Source organism: Orbicella faveolata, unplaced genomic scaffold (genome assembly GCF_042242905.1).
Source record: "Orbicella faveolata isolate gen_17 unplaced genomic scaffold, um_ofav_v1 contig_13, whole genome shotgun sequence".
Taxonomy (NCBI): Eukaryota; Metazoa; Cnidaria; class Anthozoa; order Scleractinia; family Merulinidae; genus Orbicella; species Orbicella faveolata.
Genome location: NW_028301540.1, coordinates 10,743,961 through 10,764,414, shown reverse-complemented (window position 1 = coordinate 10,764,414; position 20,454 = coordinate 10,743,961). Strand labels below are relative to the sequence as shown.

At 39.9% G+C, this 20,454-nt stretch overlaps 2 protein-coding genes and 1 long non-coding RNA gene across 3 annotated transcripts in view; 1 reads left to right on the top strand and 2 right to left on the bottom strand.

The window, feature by feature from the left end:
• Window positions 1–3: 3 nt before the first annotated feature.
• LOC149114953 (uncharacterized) lies at window positions 4–7,109 on the bottom strand. The gene is made up of 3 exons (XM_089284618.1): window positions 1,413–7,109; window positions 1,026–1,286; window positions 4–457 (listed from the first exon to the last, which is right to left on the bottom strand). Exons 1-3 carry the CDS (start codon window positions 1,646–1,648, stop codon window positions 289–291), a joined length of 666 nt encoding a protein of 221 aa, XP_089140744.1. The 5' UTR covers window positions 1,649–7,109; the 3' UTR covers window positions 4–288.
• A 187-nt stretch (window positions 7,110–7,296) lies between these two features.
• LOC149114948 (PMS1 protein homolog 1-like) overlaps window positions 7,297–20,454 on the bottom strand; it is an 84,043-nt gene continuing 70,885 nt past the window's right edge. The window contains exon 14 of the transcript XR_016205958.1: window positions 7,297–7,550. The gene's annotated coding sequence lies outside the window, so the exon portion shown is untranslated. The remainder of the gene's footprint in view (window positions 7,551–20,454) is intronic.
• LOC149114952 (uncharacterized) lies at window positions 15,186–15,685 on the top strand. The gene is made up of 2 exons (XR_016205960.1): window positions 15,186–15,450; window positions 15,643–15,685. It is a non-coding gene; the product is annotated as an uncharacterized LOC149114952 (long non-coding RNA).

Sequence of the window (20,454 nt, the reverse complement as noted above, 5' to 3'; positions counted from 1 at the left end):
GAATTTTGCTTTTTTGCTGATAAACACCTTTTATGGCCAGTTTCATGGCAAGAATTCTGTTTCAAGAGTGCCCAGTGTCTATGATTTTAATACTATAAACATGTAAATTCAAAAAGTAGTTTTATTGCCAGTTTCATGACAGGAATTCCGAGGAACAAGGTTGCATGATGTTTACGATTTCAATACAATAAATATGTAACCATTTGAAATAAAAATTTGTTTCGCTGTTAACTAAGTCACTTTACATGTATATGTTATGTTTATGTTCCTGACCATGGAAATAAGATTTTAAATGTTCTCCTCATCTAACTCGAATCCAATAAATTGTTCATCCTTTGAGCAAGGAAATGTTTTCCTGATGGCGTCGTACGCACAGGCAGGCAAGGGATACCTCTTATTCCCCAAGAATCCATATACCAGCCGAGAAAATTCCCGATAGGCAACACTCCTTAAAAAACTGCAAATAAAAAAGCAGATGCAATGTCAATTATTTCATAGATTGTACAACATTCCAAAGAAAAATATATTCAGAAATGAAAGGTAAGGTGTATTATTTGGGTGAAGAGTAGAGAAAAGCATGAAGGACAAGTGCAGTCACTTTTGATTGCTTTGGGCTGTAGGGTGCAACAAGAGAAAAGCACAGCTTGAGTCTCAACAAATTGTCAAGGACCACATATTAAGGGGACTTCAAAAATATTCAGTGCCAGACTAGCCACGAACTATTATGCCATTTATCACAAGTAACTGTCATCTTTTTTGTAAGTTATGAACTTATTCAACTGGAGCATCATGTATCATGACACCAGAAACTCGGACTACTCTTTGCTTCACAGATTGATGTAAAATGGTCAAATGTTTTTGGCACATTTACTGACCTCGAACCCAGTTAAGAACATTTGTCTCCAAACATTGAGGATTTTCATTTGTACCTTCAAAATTTATAACGCCAGCAAAGCCTATCTTGCATCTGTATGCAGCTATCAAATGAGCACAATTGACAAATATATTATACAAAAGTTTCTTACCTTTCCTCCGATCCAGTCTGTTTATACGTTTTCTTGCTTTTCAATCTGTACTTGCCAGCTGCCAATCTTAGGCTCCATTTCTGGAGGCAAACAGGCTTAAATCCAGGATGCTGGGTGATGCAAGTAAGCTTGGTGCCTTGGGGAAAATCCTGGATGACAATGTCGCTCTCCAAAGCTTCGACGCATCCGTCTAAATCACAACAGCAATAGCATTCACTGATGTTTTGCAAACATTCAAGGCTGCATTTGCCACAATGACACCTAAGAAATAAAATACCAAACAAAATTTACAAAGAAGAACAGCTAAAATAATAGTAGAATATGCACCCGACAACTGTAAACTTGCAAATGGCGCGTCGCTAGCAACGCAAAACAATGCCTACTAACCATTCTTTGATTTCCTCTGATCCACTTAATCGGTTTTGAAGCTTCTTCTCTAGTTCTTCCTCCGTTTTTCTTTCCTCTTCATATTGAGCCAGCCATTCCTCGTCTGCCATCGGCTCATTCGCATAGGCATCTGGTTCATCATCTGAGGTTTTGTGTTCGCTCAGGTTTGATGAACCCTCGACTTCTAAGTCGTACTCGACCTCGACCTCTGCGGCCTGAGAGTCCGAGCTAGTCATAGCTAGAATCGCTGGACGACATTATAAGTACGTTTGAATATTCAAACTTTTGTTGAGTCAAATAAAAGTTCTTTTGACGAAAAACTAACCCTCAGTACTCTATCCCACACACAAAACAACGTGAGAGTTTATACTGGAGCGACGCTGGCAATGGCCTGGAATGACGTCACTAGTCCCATTCTCCCGAATGCTCGGTCGTGCTCTTAACAGCGCCAACTTTAAAAATTCGTAAAAAATTCGGGTTTTAACCGAATTCAAAAATTTTTGCGACATTTTTCCCAATTCCATACAGAGATTTGATTAGGCGAAAAAACTGTTTTGGGGTTATAGGCACTTTAAGGAACTATTTTGCATTTTTTTCACCTTTTTCATCACCGATTGATTCTAGATCTCACAATGTTGCCACCCACAATATTTATAGTTGAATAATTCATATTCATATTTCGCAGCATCGAGGTCGTACATTTTTTTTTTCCTCAAGGATCACTATTACATGACAAATCACATTGCTTAACTTTCTGTTCAGCTGTCACAAGACGGGCTCTGCGCTCTTTAGCTTGCTATATCCAACTGATACTTGTCTAATTCTGTACTTAATTAAGTCCCACAAGGTCCATTTGTCATTAACATCGTTGAATTTGTCAAGCCAATCGGGATAATTCAGAGATGAGTTGAATATAAGTAGCGTCCTCTAAAAGGCTAGAGTTGAATTTCCAATAAGAAGGACCAAACTTTTCTTGCGTTCGACAGAATGCAGTTCTAATTGCATGATGCATAAAAATTTGAGATCTGTGTAGCTGAGGATTCCTATCTATTAGGCATTGATTGATGACCATATTGTTGGTGCACTGCTTAGATTTCTTTTTCCCTTGCAATGTGGTACTGTGATGAAGCGAAGGCAGACAACATGGAGTGAATTTAATCCCTACACAGAGTATTCCTGGATTGACTGATCCATTAGATTGGTTGAAAATTCCAATCTGTAGTTATTGCAGTGAACAGCCTTATTGTGGAGCAATCCTTAGATTTTTCCCTTGTTCTATGATACTGTAACCAAGGTATATGCTTGTTAGGGCAAAGTTTTTGCTGAGGAATCCTATCTGTTTGGCATTGATTGATTACCTTGTTGTAGGGGCTTTACAGCCCCCAAGGAACAAGCCCTCAGTTCCATGGAGGCTTCTCCCTCTCAATTGTTTTTCCAGTGTTTCATCATGTTATTACTAGCTTATATGAAGTCTAATTTGGTCAAGTATTTGTACTGGGGTAACTTATCTCTTATTTATATTTTTTTCAGAGAACTGCTTCACTTGATGACAACCTCACCATCTTTGCGCAACCACATGTTGTCATTACAGAAGATTTTCAATTCCACAAACTCTCTAATATATGTCCTTTTCAAGCTAAGTAAAAAACAGTTCAAAAACATGAGTGATGCTACTTTTACTACTTCCATCATAGTCTGTGGTATCTAGAAGGAAAGCATCAAGTTTAGAGTTTGAAACTTGCAACTTTGGATTTGAGGCTAGGCCTTAGAAATGCCAGTCAGCTATAAGGCATTGATTAATTAATCACTTCACAGTAGATGCAATAATTTTTAATATAATTTCTTTTGCCTTGCTCTCCAGCATTGCGAGGGAGTGAATTTAATCCCCACACAGAGTATTCGTGGATCCACTGATCCACTGGATTGGTTGAAAATTCCACTCTACGGCTCCTGCAGCGCCCTTATTGTGGGTGCAATCCTTGGATTATTTTCCCTTGTTCTATGGTACTGTGATCAAGGTATGTGTCATTTGGGTGCAAAGTTTTCTGCTGAAGAATCCTATTTGTTAAGCATTAATTGATTACCTCATTGTCAGTGCAATGCTTCAATGCTTCAATTTTTCCTTGTTCTTTGGTACTGTGATCAATGTATATACCAGTTAGGCACAACGTTTTTTTCTTCCAGAATCCTACCTGTTAGGCACTGATTGATTTACCTTAAGTAATAGTCAGTGCAATGTTTAAATTTCTCTTTTTTCCCTTGCTCTGCGGTACTGTGATCAAGGTTTATGGCAGTTAGGTGCAAAGCCTTTTGCCAAGGAATCCTATCCATTAAACAAGTCACAACAAAATTCTTCACTTTAATCACATATTTTCATTCTACATGTAAACAATAGCTAATAATGGTAGAGCTTTTTGGCAGAGTGTGCACTACTCCTGTAATTTCTGAAAAATTGTCAAAACTTCAATTGTATTCATGAACATGGTATGCACCTGTAGAATGCATGTAGATCTACATTTAGAGGCTTTTCATTTACTTTTTGTTTTTCGTTAAATTAATTGACAACTGCATGCAATACAATCATTTGAATACCAGTACAATATTTCAGTTCTGGGTCATTTAAACGCTGAAAAAATGCCAGGAAAATTTTGTATTGCAAACCCTGGTTCTAACATTAATTACAGTATTGTTGAAATCTTTAAAATACAAAAATATAATAATTAATGTTTTTAGGCAAAGTGTGCCTCGCAATAATCAACCATCCTCACAGATTTGAAATGGGCAAAAAGCACCCCTTATTTTCTCTGCCTATGCATTTTAAAAGTGAAAACAAGCTTGCTGATATGGTGGACATTCTTTGTGAAGTACAAGAAACACTGAATGTACTGTGGCAGAGACAGGAACCAAAACAAATGATGAGCCTGGAAATTTCATTCTACGTGATTTCAGCTGCCCTTTTGGTGGAGATCAATTGACACATCTCAGGGCAACTTCTGCCAAACACTTGAGAGCTGGCTGTCACACCCCTACAGACCATCTAGAACTCACAGAGCCAGACATTATTTAACTCTGTCAGGCATTGCAAAATTTATTCCTGGTTAGGAAAAAATAATATTGTAAAATTTATTTTTAATGTGTTACATAAGATTTGCTTGTTGTTTCCAAACAAACTGTTAGAGAGATGACATTGAAAGCCTAGTCGACACTAAACAATTTGTCCACTTTTCAAGCAACATACATTTTTTTCACCAAGTTCATTATTGGACATGAATAGATTCTTTCATACTCAAATAATAAATATTAATATATTGCAACTAATGGACCTGTTAACAAATTAACGAATAATTCTCTAAAACTTAAACGTTCCATACCAATTTATTAATAAAAACATTACATATACTCATCTAATAAAGAAGTTGTTTCTGCAGTTTGTGAATGACACACTGATGAAGACTTAGTCAGTCAGAGAAGTGGGCACATTGAAATACTTCTGTGAAAGAAATGTAAAAAGGATGTCGATGCATTTCAAGATTTTTTTCCCTGTCAGTTGGAAAAGCCTATTTAGTGGCAGCAGCCCTCATTGACTATTTTGGAATGGATTACACCACAAACCAGCCAACAGAACAAATACCTCCACAGGACAAGACAAGAGCAAACCAAGTGGAATATTTTGAGTAAACCTTTGCTTCCCTTTTTGACAGGCAAGTTCTTCACTGCAACATTCTACTGACAGTGCCAGTGAATGTGTTGCAACTGTGTTGCATATTAATGTAAAAAATGACCGCTTTTCAATTTAGTTTTCAGTTCCAGCATTATTTTCAGGTTCGTTTGGGTGATAAGACTCACGAGAAGGTCTTTGATTCCATTGCCCAAGTTAATAAAGCCATGAGAGTTGCAGCTCCTGGAACAGAAGGGTCTAGGAGCAGAAGGCTGAAAAGAGGAGACAACGTTAAGATTGTGCTCACACCAAAAATGAAATTCAAGACATACCAAAACTAATTTCTACTGTGCAAAGTATGATGTAAACCTCTGTGAGCAACCACATTTTCACAATTGACCCGCTCAATTGAAACTAACACAGGCTTTAATAGCTTCCTTTTTCCATAATTTCTTTAATAGCCATCTCTTATGTGATATGACACTGCTTCAATGCACTTCCCGAAGACAAGATACAGATTAGCTTGTTTAGTAAAGTTGACATTGTCTACTAATTTCAAACAAACTTTATCCATTTTTGGCTAGTTTTCAAATTTCAGGAGTATCTCTGAAAAAGCACTTTCTGCAGACAATATAAGAATTAGATTTTTTACAAAAGCAAACAATGTCTACAAATTCAACAAACATTTTAACCATTTTGGGTCAATTTTGAATTTCCAGGAGTACATATGAAAATCAATTATTTTCTTTAAGGAAAAAGCCTCATTGGCTGAACAGTTGTACAACATGAATAGCTTATAAAATATCCTTCTTGATAATGTATACAAGGCTTTGTAAAATTGCAAAATGTCTTCAGAATTTGTCAGAATGACCACAAGCTTGGCCACATTCTTCGTATGTACATGAGAGACTACCAATCACACCTAACCAGGGAAGGAAGTGGGGATTTTCTGCTTTTGGTAAGTTTACTGTTGCAGGACTGAGGAGGGGTAAATTTTTTCAGCCTGGGCTGAACAAATGCCTGTCTTCATTCTTAATTGGTCCCATTAAGATTTTGCCCCCACCCTAACCCTGGAGGTAAGGCAAGTGAATTTCCTGGCATACTGTCCTAACAAAAAGCTTACAGCTCTGAAAGTAAACTTGTCCATCCCTGAAACAAGTGTTAAGGACCTTTTCCTCTCTCAGAAGAATTCTCGCGTGGTGTGTTGGAATGATTGCAGCCAGTTTACAATTCTTTGGGGGCTGAATGGATGCCGTTTAGGACCCCTCCTGGAGAGTCTCCACGAGTGTTGGGGTTTTCCAAGTCTGCTTTTCACCCTTACAGGGGTGAACCTGGAATGCATTGCTTTTCTTCGGGGTTGAAATGCTGTTAGTCTCACTTATGGGGTGGTCTTAGATTGTATCGTTTTAATTCTATCCATTTGACTGGCAACCTCTTCCCAGGCATGACATTAATAAATTGATTGTTTTCCCCACAGAACAAAAATGGTGACACCTTCACCGCGGCTGCATTCTTTGCACACTTGAAGAATATATTCTTTGGACTGATGGGAAAACTGGTCTCAGTGAATACGCTTCATTCCTCTTTCATCACTTGAGCATATTCGCAACAAAAAGTCGGCACTACTGAGATTTAAAATGTCTAGAAAAGGTCCTTTAGTGAAATAATTTGGTGATTACAATTCTTTGCTCATGTTGACTCAAGGCCACAATGAATATTGTTTGAAAGATCAAGCTCGTAAAGCCAGATTCTCATGTGAAATATACAGACATTCCCAGAGTAGTCACTCAATAAAAATCAATATCAGAAAACCACTCGATAACTTGATGACAATCAATAAATTGAATTCACGTGTTATCGATGTTATCAGTCACTCAATAAAACTCCATACTCAGGCTGGCTGGGTTCAAAATTGTAGATTTAATCATTTTATCGGATTCATTGCTCGAGTTTGTTCGTTAGTTTACGCTTCAAAAACTGCATCAGTTGACACCCGCGTTTGACTGTGACTTTCTAATTGTGGATTTCATAGATGTACACTAAAAATGAAATTAAGATTGATCAGTACCCATTTCGAAGTCACAATACTTGTTCAAGCCCCGAAGTCGGGCTGAAGTTCGCTTAGCGGGCGAGAGTAAATTTACGAGGCCACACATTGTGTTTATGCAATTTTATTCCTGATTTAAGCTAGAATTGATAAATTTGGTATTTACAGGGTTCATACCCTTTTTCAGAAACAAATTTCCAGGACTTTTCACTGGACTCAGATTGATTTTTCCAGGACTCTAAAATTCACATTAACCCTTTCACTCCCAAGATCTTAATGTTAATTCTCCTTACTGTCTGCCACACATTTCATATTTTTTACTTGAGTTTAACAGATTTGCAGAATTTTTTAGGACCCGTAGCCCTTTTCCAGGACTTTCCAGTCCTGGAAAATGCCTCAATAAATTTCCAGGACTTTCCAGGTTTTCCAGGACCTGTACGAACCCTGTATTTATCGATATCATTGACTAAGTTGTATCGATTGTTATCGCGTATTATCGATAATCGATTTTGTCAAGTGACTACCATGGGACACATTGTAATCGGCTCGGGAGCAAATCAACAAAAGCACATCCGTGGGACTAGCAAAATTCTTTCTTAAGTCAGCTATTTTCTTTCTATTGCGTTTTGATTTATCTGTTGTTGTTTGTTTTGTTTTTGATTGGTGATAATAATTTTGTAACAAATAGTGTTTATTGTTGTGATTGCGTGACCGTCAATATCTCTTTGTTTTGTGCGACATATCGATTAGTTGTCGGCATTACCTTTCATTTGGACACGTGTAAGTTACAAGCACATGTAGAAGAACATTGATCGAAGGATCGTCGAAGATACCATTGTAATAGGACGGGGAAAGAGGTATGTTATGTAGTTTGTCCTTTAATTTAGACCCTGAAATGTATACCACTTAATCGAAGGCAGATTTGTTACGCTTAAGGATATTTGTGTTGCTTAGATTTATGTATATGCAGGCCCTGCGTGCTCGAGTTAAGAACATTTAGAGTAGCATAGATTTATAGTAATAGCTTTATTCTGCTCGTTGTATTTCAGTTTTTACGAGCTTTCAAGTCCAATAAACCAATTGACAACGATAGATGCTTGGAGGTTCCGTCATTTATAAAACATTTCTCCGATGCGGCACTGGTAATAAATTCAAAGATCGATTGATGTCAGCGTCCGCCCCGTTACAGTAAAAACTCTTTCGAAAGAAACTGATCGATCCATTGGATAAAGTTCTATAGGAATAGGATCTAGTAGAGTTCGAAATCTTACCAAAAAGGGAAAGACTTATCATTTACAAATACTCGAGGCTCAAAGGTTGTCCGCCCAACGATCATGGCGAAAACAGCTCAACAGAGTGATAAATGTCATAGCGGATACGATGAATCTAAATCTCTTAATGAGCGAAAGAACGTTTCTGGAAGCAAAAATGAAAATTCTTAGCGCAGCAAACGAAAAATTGTATGACTTTCTGGAGGGCAATTACGATGCGAAGAAAGAAGCATTGATGAAATTTGAGTCTATTGAACGCAAACATTCCGACACGTTAAGAAAAGTAAACGAAAGGATGTGCAAACTAAAACAAGAAACTGGAAGCGAAAAATCACGCATTTCTAGGCGCTCTAGCCAAGACTCTCACAGCCAAAAGTCAAACGGATCATCAGCCGCTTCTTCGTTAGTGAAAAGGACCGCTATTGCTGCACATGTCGCGAGGCTGAAAACTGAACTGGAATTTGCCGATGCCGAGGCGCAAAAAACTAGTGCTTTGAAAGAGCACGAAGATGAACTGAAGAGGTTTAAACTCACCAAAGAATTGGCGGTCGCAAAGGCAGAAATGGAGGCTGTAACTAAAAACGAAGACGAGATTGTCGCGAAAGAAAGTTTACCAGATGAAATTGACAAAAACTACGTCCTTCAAAATTATCTGAGAACACAGGTGTCATGTGTGACAAATGTTGACAATTCGACTGTGGAGACGAAAGTAGAATCTGTAGACTGGCCTCTAGAAGAAAGTCCCAGCAACAATGGTATTCCTGTGGTAAACAACGAGCCCATAGCTACTCCTTCGAAAATTAATCTCACTGACGAGACCATTAGCTCACCCAAACAGGAGCCGGCGATCCGTACTCCTAATTCACTAAATCCGTTTGCACCCAAGTTTGAAGCCGGTTCATTTCCAAGATACGATCCATATTACACTGGACTACGAGCCATACAAATACCAAGAAGCCAAGACAAGTGACTCACCTCACAAATCCACCGTTGAAGATCTGCTAACTAGATTAGCCAACATTCTATCTCAGCGACGATTACTCTTCCACTTCCCGAACCAGAGATCTTTAGCGGCGACTTGTTACACTACCCGGTATGGCTGAAGTCCTTCGAGACCATAATAGAAGGGCAGACAGAGAAGGTGTCTCAGAGACTGTACTATCTTGGAAAGTACACGACAGGCAAACCTAAAGAAGTGATCAGTGGCTTACTGCTATTGGAGACTGAGAAGGCATACAAACAGGCGAGGAAGATCCTATCTGACCGGTTTGGTAACCCCTTCCTCGTTGCAGATGCTTATAGGAAGAAAATTAATGAATGGCCTAAGATTCCTCCCAACAATGGAACGAGCCTGCGAAAGTTTTCAGATTTCCTCATTCACTGCCAGACAGCTACGAACACAATGAAATACCTTAAAGTCCTAGACGATCCGGATGAAAATCAAAGGATGGTTCGCAAACTCCCTTGTTACATTATCGATCGTTGGAGTCGAGAAGTAGACCGCTGGCTTAATAAGGACGAAGATCAACGCCACAGCAAAGTAACCTCATCCGATGTACGTAAAGGCGAAATGGGCTACCCTCTGTTCTCTGTATTCTGCCGTTTCCTTCAAAGGGAGTCTAGAATTGCCTGCAATCCTGTAACAACCGTACGACCTCAGAAAGAAGAAGTCATTAAGGAAGATTCCGATAAGGGACGGAAGTCAAACGGCTTTAATAGAAGAAAACCTCCCAGGTTCAACACCCTCACAACGGAATCCCATGAAGTAACGGACAGTAACACTAACAGCAGGAAGGAAAAGAAGTCTGAAGCTACCTTATGTCCACTGTGCAAGGCATCTCATGACTTGGACGTGTGTAAGCAGTTCCTGAAGAAGTCTGTAGCTGAAAGGAGAGATTTAACAAAGGCAAATCACTTTGCCTAGGATGTCTGAAGTGGGGACACATGAAAAGAATCTGTAGAAGACGACTAGTGTGCAAAACCTGCAATGGCTTCCACCCAGCGATCCTGCTCCCGTTGAAACTGAGCAAAGCAGCCATTCAAGAAATACCCCAGAGGCCACCTTACACCGTGTCAACCTTTCCGATATGAAGAACGTAGGTCCATCCTGTATGCATTCCCTGATAGTTCCCGTATATGGATACACCACAGAAAGGATATCAGGAAGAAGTTGCTAACCTATGCCCTTTTGGATGAGCAATCTGATGCTTGTTTTGTGAAAGAAGATCTTCTCGGAAGATTAGACGTCAACGGACCCGAAGTCGAACTGAAGTTGTCAACAGTCCTAGCAGAGAAGGTAATCAAAAGCCGAAGGATTGAAGGCCTAGTTGTACGTGGCTATAATGAAGACGTAGAAATTCCCCTGCCTAAAAGCTACTCAAGATCATCTACACCAGCTAAGAAGAGTGAGATTCCGAGACCTGAATCCGCTGTTAACTGGCCACACCTTCAGAAGATTTCAGAGAAGATCATGCCCCTAAACGAAGACATAGAAGTCGGACTTCTTATTGGCCTCAACTGTTCGCGCGCCATTAAGCCATTAGAAGTTATTCCAGGAAAGGAAAATGATCCTTACGCCAAGAAAACAGCCCTTGGATGGGGAATCATTGGTGCTGTAAGATCGTCGAATGAAGAAGACGCTGAAACTAAGAGTGACATTCCATGTAATCGTATTGTTACCTGTGAAGTTCAAGGAACGCCAAAGAGAAAGATGTGTCACTTCGCATTCAAAACACAAGTAAAGGAAATGATTAGTCCTAGCGATGTGTCCAAAATGTTTACCCTTGATTTCAATGAACGGCAAGCTGATGAGAAACCTCTATCCATTGAAGACCGAAGATTCCTGAGAACAGTGCGCGAAGGTATCCATCAATCGGCAGACGGTCACTTTGAGATGCCACTGCCTCTACGAAACGAAAACTTGGAGCTGCCGAATAGTAAGGGATTGGCCCTAAATCGCCTTATGAAGCTGAAACGTAGACTGTCAAGTGATGACCAGTTCAGAAAGGATTACTGCAGCTTCATGCAGGACATCATATCCAGTGGTTATGCAGAAAGAGTTCCCATTGATGAGACATCGACGAGCAAACAAGTGTGGTACATCCCACATCATGGAGTGTATCCTAAGAAGAAACCGGGAAAAATCAGAGTCGTGTTTGACTGTAGTGCTCTATGTGATGGTCAGTCTCTGAACCAACAACTACTCCAGGGACCAGATCTGACGAACAGCCTCACCGGAGTTCTGTCCAGATTCCGTCAGGAACGGATCGCTTTTATGTGTGACATCCAAGGCATGTTTCACCAAGTAAAGGTCGACGTGGAACATCGTAACCTCCTGAGATTCCTGTGGGACAATCCAGAGCTGAAGGGAGACCCTGTAGAATTCAGAATGACTGTCCATTTATTTGGTGCCACTTCATCGCCGGGATGTCCCAACTTTGCCCTTAAAACTACTGCGGACCAGTACGAAGAAACCTGCGGCAGCACAGCGGCAGACTTCATCCGAAGAAATTTCTACGTGGATGATGGACTGAAATCAGTACCATCTGTGGAACAAGCCAAACAGCTGATCAAGAACACCAAGTCCCTGTGTCAGAAAGGTGGCTTTCAGCTGCACAAATTTACCTCGAATAGCAGAGAAGTTGTGAGCTCTGTTCCAGAAGAAGATCGAGCAGAAGACGCGAAGGACCATCGCCTCGTCAGTAACGATACCGCTGTTGAACGTGCTCTGGGTGTTCATTGGTGCATAGAATCTGACACACTCCAGTTCAGGATCATAATGCAAGATAAACCCCTATCACGAAGAGGAATCCTGTCAACAGTCAGCTCAGTGTTTGACCCCCTCGGTTTGGTCGCTCCATTCATTCTGGTAGGCAAGCAAATTCTGCAAGAGCTGTGCCGTGATGGTGTCCGCTGGGATGACGAAGTTCCTGACAAGTTAAGACCCAAATGGGAGAAGTGGAGAGCTGAACTTCCGGCTTTAGAAAGGCTCAGAGTAGCAAGATGTCACAAGCCTCAAGACTTTGACAAAGTTATGAACGTAGAGCTGCACCACTTCTCGGACACTTGTCAGAATGGCTATGGGCAGTGTTCCTACATCCGACTGGTTGATGACAAGAATTGTGTTCATTGTTCCCTGGTGAGGGGAAAGTCACGTGTAACGCCCCTTAAACCAGTGACGATACCCAGACGAACTGACTGCTGCTGTCGTCTCATCAAAGATCAGTTGCATGCTGCGGAAGGAACTGGAGTACGCAGAGATGAAAGAAGTCTTCTGGACCGATAGTAGAACGGTGTTAGGATACATCAGCAACGACACCAGAAGGTTTCATGTGTTCGTTGGCAATCGCATCCAAGAAATACGCGAGCGGACATCCCCTAACCAGTGGCACTACGTAGGAACAAAATCCAATCCTGCAGATATCGCCTGCCGCGGTACTGGTGCCCAAGAGCTAATCGACAACACTTTGTGGTGGAATGGGCCGGATTTTCTCTGGAACTCACCTGAAGACTGGAACTCTGTGGATGACACTCCCTCAATTCCTCCAGATGACCCAGAGGTCAGGAATGTTTCTGTAAGAGCAACTCAGATCCAAGAGCCAAAGCTATCATCTCTATTGGAGCGCTTGACTTATTTCTCCAACTGGCATCAACTAAGGAAAGCGATTGCTGTCTGTCTCCGATTGCAACAAAGATTCCAAAAGACAGCTGCTGGAGGACAGAAAGAAAAGAAGAGAAATGAAAGGATCGCTACATACAAGCCGGTTGATGTCAAGGAACTACAACATGCTGAGCTGCAAACCATCAAGATAGTGCAGAACAAAGCGTTCCAAGATGAAATTCAATTGCTGAGGGATGCTAATATCAAATCACCAGCCGCCGACCAAGATGCCAGCAAAGAAAAGATGAAGACGATGAAGAGGTCGAGTTCGCTCTACAAACTTGACCCCTTTCTAGACGAAGAAGGCATACTACAAGTTGGTGGGCGATTGAGACAGTCAAGCATCGCTTATGATGTGAAACACCCTGTCATTCTGCCCAAGAAAGGACATGTGACGAATCTTATCCTCTGCCACTTTCACCAGCTAATTAAACATCAAGGTCGTGGCATTATTCAGAATGAAATCAGATCAAGTGGCTATCGGATTGTTGGTGGAAGTTCCGTAGTGTCCAACCATATTTCCAAATGTGTGTCTTGCCGGAAGCTGAGAGGCCGTCATCAAGAACAGATGATGGCAAACCTACCTGAAGATCGCCTAGAGCCCGCACCACCTTTCACTTTCTGTGCTGTGGACTACTTTGGCCCCTGGCACGTCAGAGAAGGCCGTCGCGAAGTAAAGCGTTACAGAGTGCTGTTTACATGTCTAGCGTCCAGGGCTGTTCATCTCGAAGTCGCGAGCAGTTTGTCTACTGACTCGTTTCTCAATGCCTATCGTCGATTTGTGGGATGCCGTGGCCCAATACAACAGTTGCGATCAGACCAGGGCACGAACTTTGTTGGTGAAAAGAACGAGCTGCAACAAGCGTTATCCACATTGCATCACAAGAAGATACAGCAAGAACTAGCAAAGCGCAACTGTGACTGGATAGATTTCAAGATGAATGTCCCGGAGGCAAGTCACATGGGTGGCACTTAGGAGCATCAAATCCATACTGTTCGAAATGTGTTAGCAACACTCCTCACCCAGCACGTTGCCCAACTTGATGATGAAACCCTCAGAACCTTCATGGTGGAGGCCAAAGCTATCATGAATTGTCGTCCACTGACCGTCAACACGATCAACTCCCCACAAATGCTAGAGTCCCTCACGCCCAACCACCTTCTTACGATGAAGTCTAAGGTGATACTGTCCCCACCTGGTGAATTCCAACGTGCCGATTTGTACTCGAAGAAAAGATGGCGTAGAGTCCAGTACAGTAAACACCCGCATATAAGAACACATGGATTAAGAACATCAGGCTGAAATTTGGCAAATAAAGCACCACTTTTATAAGAACAATATCAGCCTGGAAAAAAAATAATGTTCTTATAAAATGGGAAGGGTGTCAGATTTGCAGATGTACAGTGGACCTCTACTTTAGGCATTTCAAGGGTGGGGCAGCATATGGATCTGCCACAGAACTATACATACACCCTTCTTGTTACTGTTTTGTTACATTACTGATTACAGTAGACCTATTTGAACATTAGGTTTTTAATTATTGTTCCATCAATTTATGTAATTGTCCAAAAACATGATTAAAATTTCTAGCAATATTTTTTATGCTGTACAGCACTGAATTTAAAAAAATTTAAGAACATTTAAGAACATCCTGAGGCTGATTTTTCACTAAGCATCCGATAAATAAGAACACAATCAGTCTGACCTCTGAAATTGTGTGTTCTTATATGCGGGTGTTTACTGTATCTAGCCAACGAGTTTTGGACAAGGTGGAGGAAGGACTATCTAGTCCCTACAGCCAAGGCAGAAGTGCATAGCCACGCAGAGAAACCTGCAGGTGGATGACATCGTTGTTGTTATCAATGACAACTCACCACGAAATTGCTGGAGAATCACCCATGTAGAGGAAACATATCCTGATGATGATGGTCTGGTAAGGAAGGTTCGCATCAAGATTGCCGACCGGAACCTGGATGAAAACGGTCGACCTGCTGGACCACTGACCAGCCTATGCAGACCAGTTCAGAAACTTATTTTGCTGTTGCCCCACGAAGAGAGGGAAGACCAGGGAATCCCCACCCAAGGAGCCATTTTAAAGAACTGTATGGGCTTATAGCCATATCAAGAGATATTGATTTGAACAGTTCCACTTTAATAGTTGATTTAGTTTTAGTTTCTTTGATTAGTTTCGTAAATTTCTAGCGTAATTTAGGGGAGCCATGTAACGAATACTGTTTATTGTCGTGATTGCGTGACCGTCAATATCTCTTTGTTTTGTGCGACATATCCATTAGTTGTTGGCATTACCTTTCATTCGGACACGTGTAAGTTACAAGCACATGTAGAAGAACATTGATCGAAGGATCGTCGAAGATACCATTGTAATAGGACGGGGAAAGAGGTATGTTGGGTAGTTTGTCCTTTAATTTAGACCCCGAAATGTATACCACTTAATCGAACACAGATTTGTTACGCTTAAGGATATTTGTGTTGTTTAGATTTATGTATATGCACGCCCCGCGTGTTCGAGTTAAGAACATTTAGATTAGCATAGATTTATAGTAATAGCTTTATTCTGCTCGTTGTATTTCAGTTTTTACGAGCTTTCAAGTCCAATAAACCAATTGAGAACGATAGATGCTTGGAGGTTCCGTCATTTATAACACATTTCTCCGATGCGGCGCTGGTAATAAATTCAAAGATCGATTGATGTCAGCGTCCGCCCCGTTACAAATTTGGAATGCTTTGATGACTCACTCATTAATTCTCTTTGGAGCTCAACAAAATATCAAAACCTTTGCTTCATGTTTAATTTTTTTCCATGACAGGTTCAGGTTTGATAAATAATAGTTTGCTTTTGTTTTGTTTTTTCCTTCCAGTGACTGTATCGATGCTCTCAAATCCTCTCTGGCTTCAGCACTGCGACATTCAACAAGACATATAACAAGCTCAGCACACATATGATCAATGTACTACAAATGAGAGAAAGGAGTTTGCTGTCAACCTGGCCAGAGAGTTTGCAGAGGCAAGCCAGGAAGACGGAGGCATAGCCACGGAAGAAAGGGACTCTCCCCTGCCAGTTTCAACTGGGAGATTTTGTGGCCTGCATGGAAGAAACCAGCGTTGTGAAAGCACCAAAAATTTGGCTTGGCCAGGTTCATTGTGTCCAGGAAAATGCTGGGAAATGTCCAGGGAAATACCGGAAGATTTACCACTGGAAAACATTTGCAGAGCTTCATAACATTCCATGAGCGAAAGCTTTCCTTCACAAGCCATCATCGACTCTTCACTTAGAATCGGAATGTTGTTGTCTAAAAAATTTGAACACAGTTCTTCATTTAAGTCAGAATCTTGCTTGGCTGTGTAAGTTCTGGTAATAATCTCTTAGCTCATTCATTATGGATTGTGGGTTAACCGTTATTTTTCCTTTAGAATCAAAAAGCCAGCGAATGGTAGCTTGACTGGATCTTCAGTTCTCTAGATTAAGGAACTATTTTGCATTTTTTTCACCTTTTTCATCGCCGATTGATTCTAGATCTCACAATGTTGCTGCCCACAATATTTATAGTTAAATAATTCATATTCATATTTCGCAGCATCGAGGTCGTACAATTTTTTTTTCCTCAAGGATCACTATTACATGACAAATCACATTGCTTAACTTTCTGTTCAGCTGTCGCAAGACGGGCTCTGCGCTCTTTAGCTTGCTATATCCAACTGATACTTGTCTAATTCTGTACTTAATTAAGTCCCACAAGATCCATTTGTCATTAACATCATTGAATTTGTCAAGTCAATCAGGATAATTCAGAGATGAGTTGAATATAAGTAGCGTCCTCTAAAAGGCTAGAGTTGAATTTCCAATAAGAAGGACCAAACTTTTCTTGCGTTCGACAGAATGCAGTTCTAATTGCATGATGCATAAAAATGTGAGATCTGTGTAGCTGAGGATTCCTATCTATTAGGCATTGATTGATGACCATATTGTTGGTGCACTGCTTAGATTTCTTTTTCCCTTGCAATGTGGTACTGTGATGAAGCGAAGGCAGACAACATGGAGTGAATTTAATCCCTACACAGAGTATTCCTGGATTGACTGATCCATTAGATTGGTTGAAAATTCCAATCTGTAGTTATTGCAGTGAACAGCCTTATTGTGGAGCAATCCTTAGATTTTTCCCTTGTTCTATGATACTGTAACCAAGGTATATGCTTGTTAGGGCAAAGTTTTTGCTGAGGAATCCTATCTGTTTGGCATTGATTGATTACCTTGTTGTAGGGGCTTTACAGCCCCCAAGGAACAAGCCCTCAGTTCCATGGAGGCTTCTCCCTCTCAATTGTTTTTCCAGTGTTTCATCATGTTATTACTAGCTTATATGAAGTCTAATTTGGTCAAGTATTTGTACTGGGGTAACTTATCTCTTATTTATATTTTTTTCAGAGAACTGCTTCACTTGATGACAACCTCACCATCTTTGCGCAACCACATGTTGTCATTACAGAAGATTTTCAATTCCACAAACTCTCTAATATATGTCCTTTTCAAGCTAAGTAAAAAACAGTTCAAAAACATGAGTGATGCTACTTTTACTACTTCCATCATAGTCTGTGGTATCTAGAAGGAAAGCATCAAGTTTAGAGTTTGAAACTTGCAACTTTGGATTTGAGGCTAGGCCTTAGAAATGCCAGTTAGCTATAAGGCATTGATTAATTAATCACTTCACAGTAGATGCAATAATTTTTAATATAATTTCTTTTGCCTTGCTCTCCAGCATTGCGATCAAGCTAAGCCACACAACAGGGAGTGAATTTAATCCCCACACAGAGTATTCGTGGATCCACTGATCCACTGGATTGGTTGAAAATTCCACTCTACGGCTCCTGCAGCGCCCTTATTGTGGGTGCAATCCTTGGATTATTTTCCCTTGTTCTATGGTACTGTGATCAAGGTATGTGTCATTTGGGTGCAAAGTTTTCTGCTGAAGAATCCTATTTGTTAAGCATTAATTGATTACCTCATTGTCAGTGCAATGCTTCAATGCTTCAATTTTTCCTTGTTCTTTGGTACTGTGATCAATGTATATACCAGTTAGGCACAACGTTTTTTTCTTCCAGAATCCTACCTGTTAGGCACTGATTGATTTACCTTAAGTAATAGTCAGTGCAATGTTTAAATTTCTCTTTTTTCCCTTGCTCTGCGGTACTGTGATCAAGGTTTATGGCAGTTAGGTGCAAAGCCTTTTGCCAAGGAATCCTATCCATTAAACAAGTCACAACAAAATTCTTCACTTTAATCACATATTTTCATTCTACATGTAAACAATAGCTAATAATGGTAGAGCTTTTTGGCAGAGTGTGCACTACTCCTGTAATTTCTGAAAAATTGTCAAAACTTCAATTGTATTCATGAACATGGTATGCACCTGTAGAATGCATGTAGATCTACATTTAGAGGCTTTTCATTTACTTTTTGTTTTTCGTTAAATTAATTGACAACTGCATGCAATACAATCATTTGAATACCAGTACAATATTTCAGTTCTGGGTCATTTAAACGCTGAAAAAATGCCAGGAAAATTTTGTATTGCAAACCCTGGTTCTAACATTAATTACAGTATTGTTGAAATCTTTAAAATACAAAAATATAATAATTAATGTTTTTAGGCAAAGTGTGCCTCGCAATAATCAACCATCCTCACAGATTTGAAATGGGCAAAAAGCACCCCTTATTTTCTCTGCCTATGCATTTTAAAAGTGAAAACAAGCTTGCTGATATGGTGGACATTCTTTGTGAAGTACAAGAAACACTGAATGTACTGTGGCAGAGACAGGAACCAAAACAAATGATGAGCCTGGAAATTTCATTCTACGTGATTTCAGCTGCCCTTTTGGTGGAGATCAATTGACACATCTCAGGGCAACTTCTGCCAAACACTTGAGAGCTGGCTGTCACACCCCTACAGACCATCTAGAACTCACAGAGCCAGACATTATTTAACTCTGTCAGGCATTGCAAAATTTATTCCTGGTTAGGAAAAAATAATATTGTAAAATTTATTTTTAATGTGTTACATAAGATTTGCTTGTTGTTTCCAAACAAACTGTTAGAGAGATGACATTGAAAGCCTAGTCGACACTAAACAATTTGTCCACTTTTCAAGCAACATACATTTTTTTCACCAAGTTCATTATTGGACATGAATAGATTCTTTCATACTCAAATAATAAATATTAATATATTGCAACTAATGGACCTGTTAACAAATTAACGAATAATTCTCTAAAACTTAAACGTTCCATACCAATTTATTAATAAAAACATTACATATACTCATCTAATAAAGAAGTTGTTTCTGCAGTTTGTGAATGACACACTGATGAAGACTTAGTCAGTCAGAGAAGTGGGCACATTGAAATACTTCTGTGAAAGAAATGTAAAAAGGATGTCGATGCATTTCAAGATTTTTTTCCCTGTCAGTTGGAAAAGCCTATTTAGTGGCAGCAGCCCTCATTGACTATTTTGGAATGGATTACACCACAAACCAGCCAACAGAACAAATACCTCCACAGGACAAGACAAGAGCAAACCAAGTGGAATATTTTGAGTAAACCTTTGCTTCCCTTTTTGACAGGCAAGTTCTTCACTGCAACATTCTACTGACAGTGCCAGTGAATGTGTTGCAACTGTGTTGCATATTAATGTAAAAAATGACCGCTTTTCAATTTAGTTTTCAGTTCCAGCATTATTTTCAGGTTCGTTTGGGTGATAAGACTCACGAGAAGGTCTTTGATTCCATTGCCCAAGTTAATAAAGCCATGAGAGTTGCAGCTCCTGGAACAGAAGGGTCTAGGAGCAGAAGGCTGAAAAGAGGAGACAACGTTAAGATTGTGCTCACACCAAAAATGAAATTCAAGACATACCAAAACTAATTTCTACTGTGCAAAGTATGATGTAAACCTCTGTGAGCAACCACATTTTCACAATTGACCCGCTCAATTGAAACTAACACAGGCTTTAATAGCTTCCTTTTTCCATAATTTCTTTAATAGCCATCTCTTACGTGATATGACACTGCTTCAATGCACTTCCCGAAGACAAGATACAGATTAGCTTGTTTAGTAAAGTTGACATTGTCTACTAATTTCAAACAAACTTTATCCATTTTTGGCTAGTTTTCAAATTTCAGGAGTATCTCTGAAAAAGCACTTTCTGCAGACAATATACAGATTAGATTTTTTACAAAAGCGAACATTGTCTACAAATTCAACAAACATTTTAACCATTTTGGGTCAATTTTGAATTTCCAGAAGTACATATGAAAGTCAATTTTTTTTAAGGAAAAAACCTCATTGGCTAAACAGTTGTACAACATGAATAGCTTATAAAATATCCTTCTTGATAATG

Coding starts and splice junctions, on each gene's coding strand:
- LOC149114953 (XM_089284618.1), bottom strand. CDS start 1,648: ATGACTAGCTCGGACTCTCAGGCCGCAGAGGTCGAGGTCGAGTACGAC. Junction 1,287..1,412: donor TCAGAGGAAATCAAAGAATG/GTTAGTAGGCAT, acceptor TTTATTTCTTAG/GTGTCATTGTGGCAAATGCA. Junction 458..1,025: donor CAGACTGGATCGGAGGAAAG/GTAAGAAACTTT, acceptor TTTTATTTGCAG/TTTTTTAAGGAGTGTTGCCT.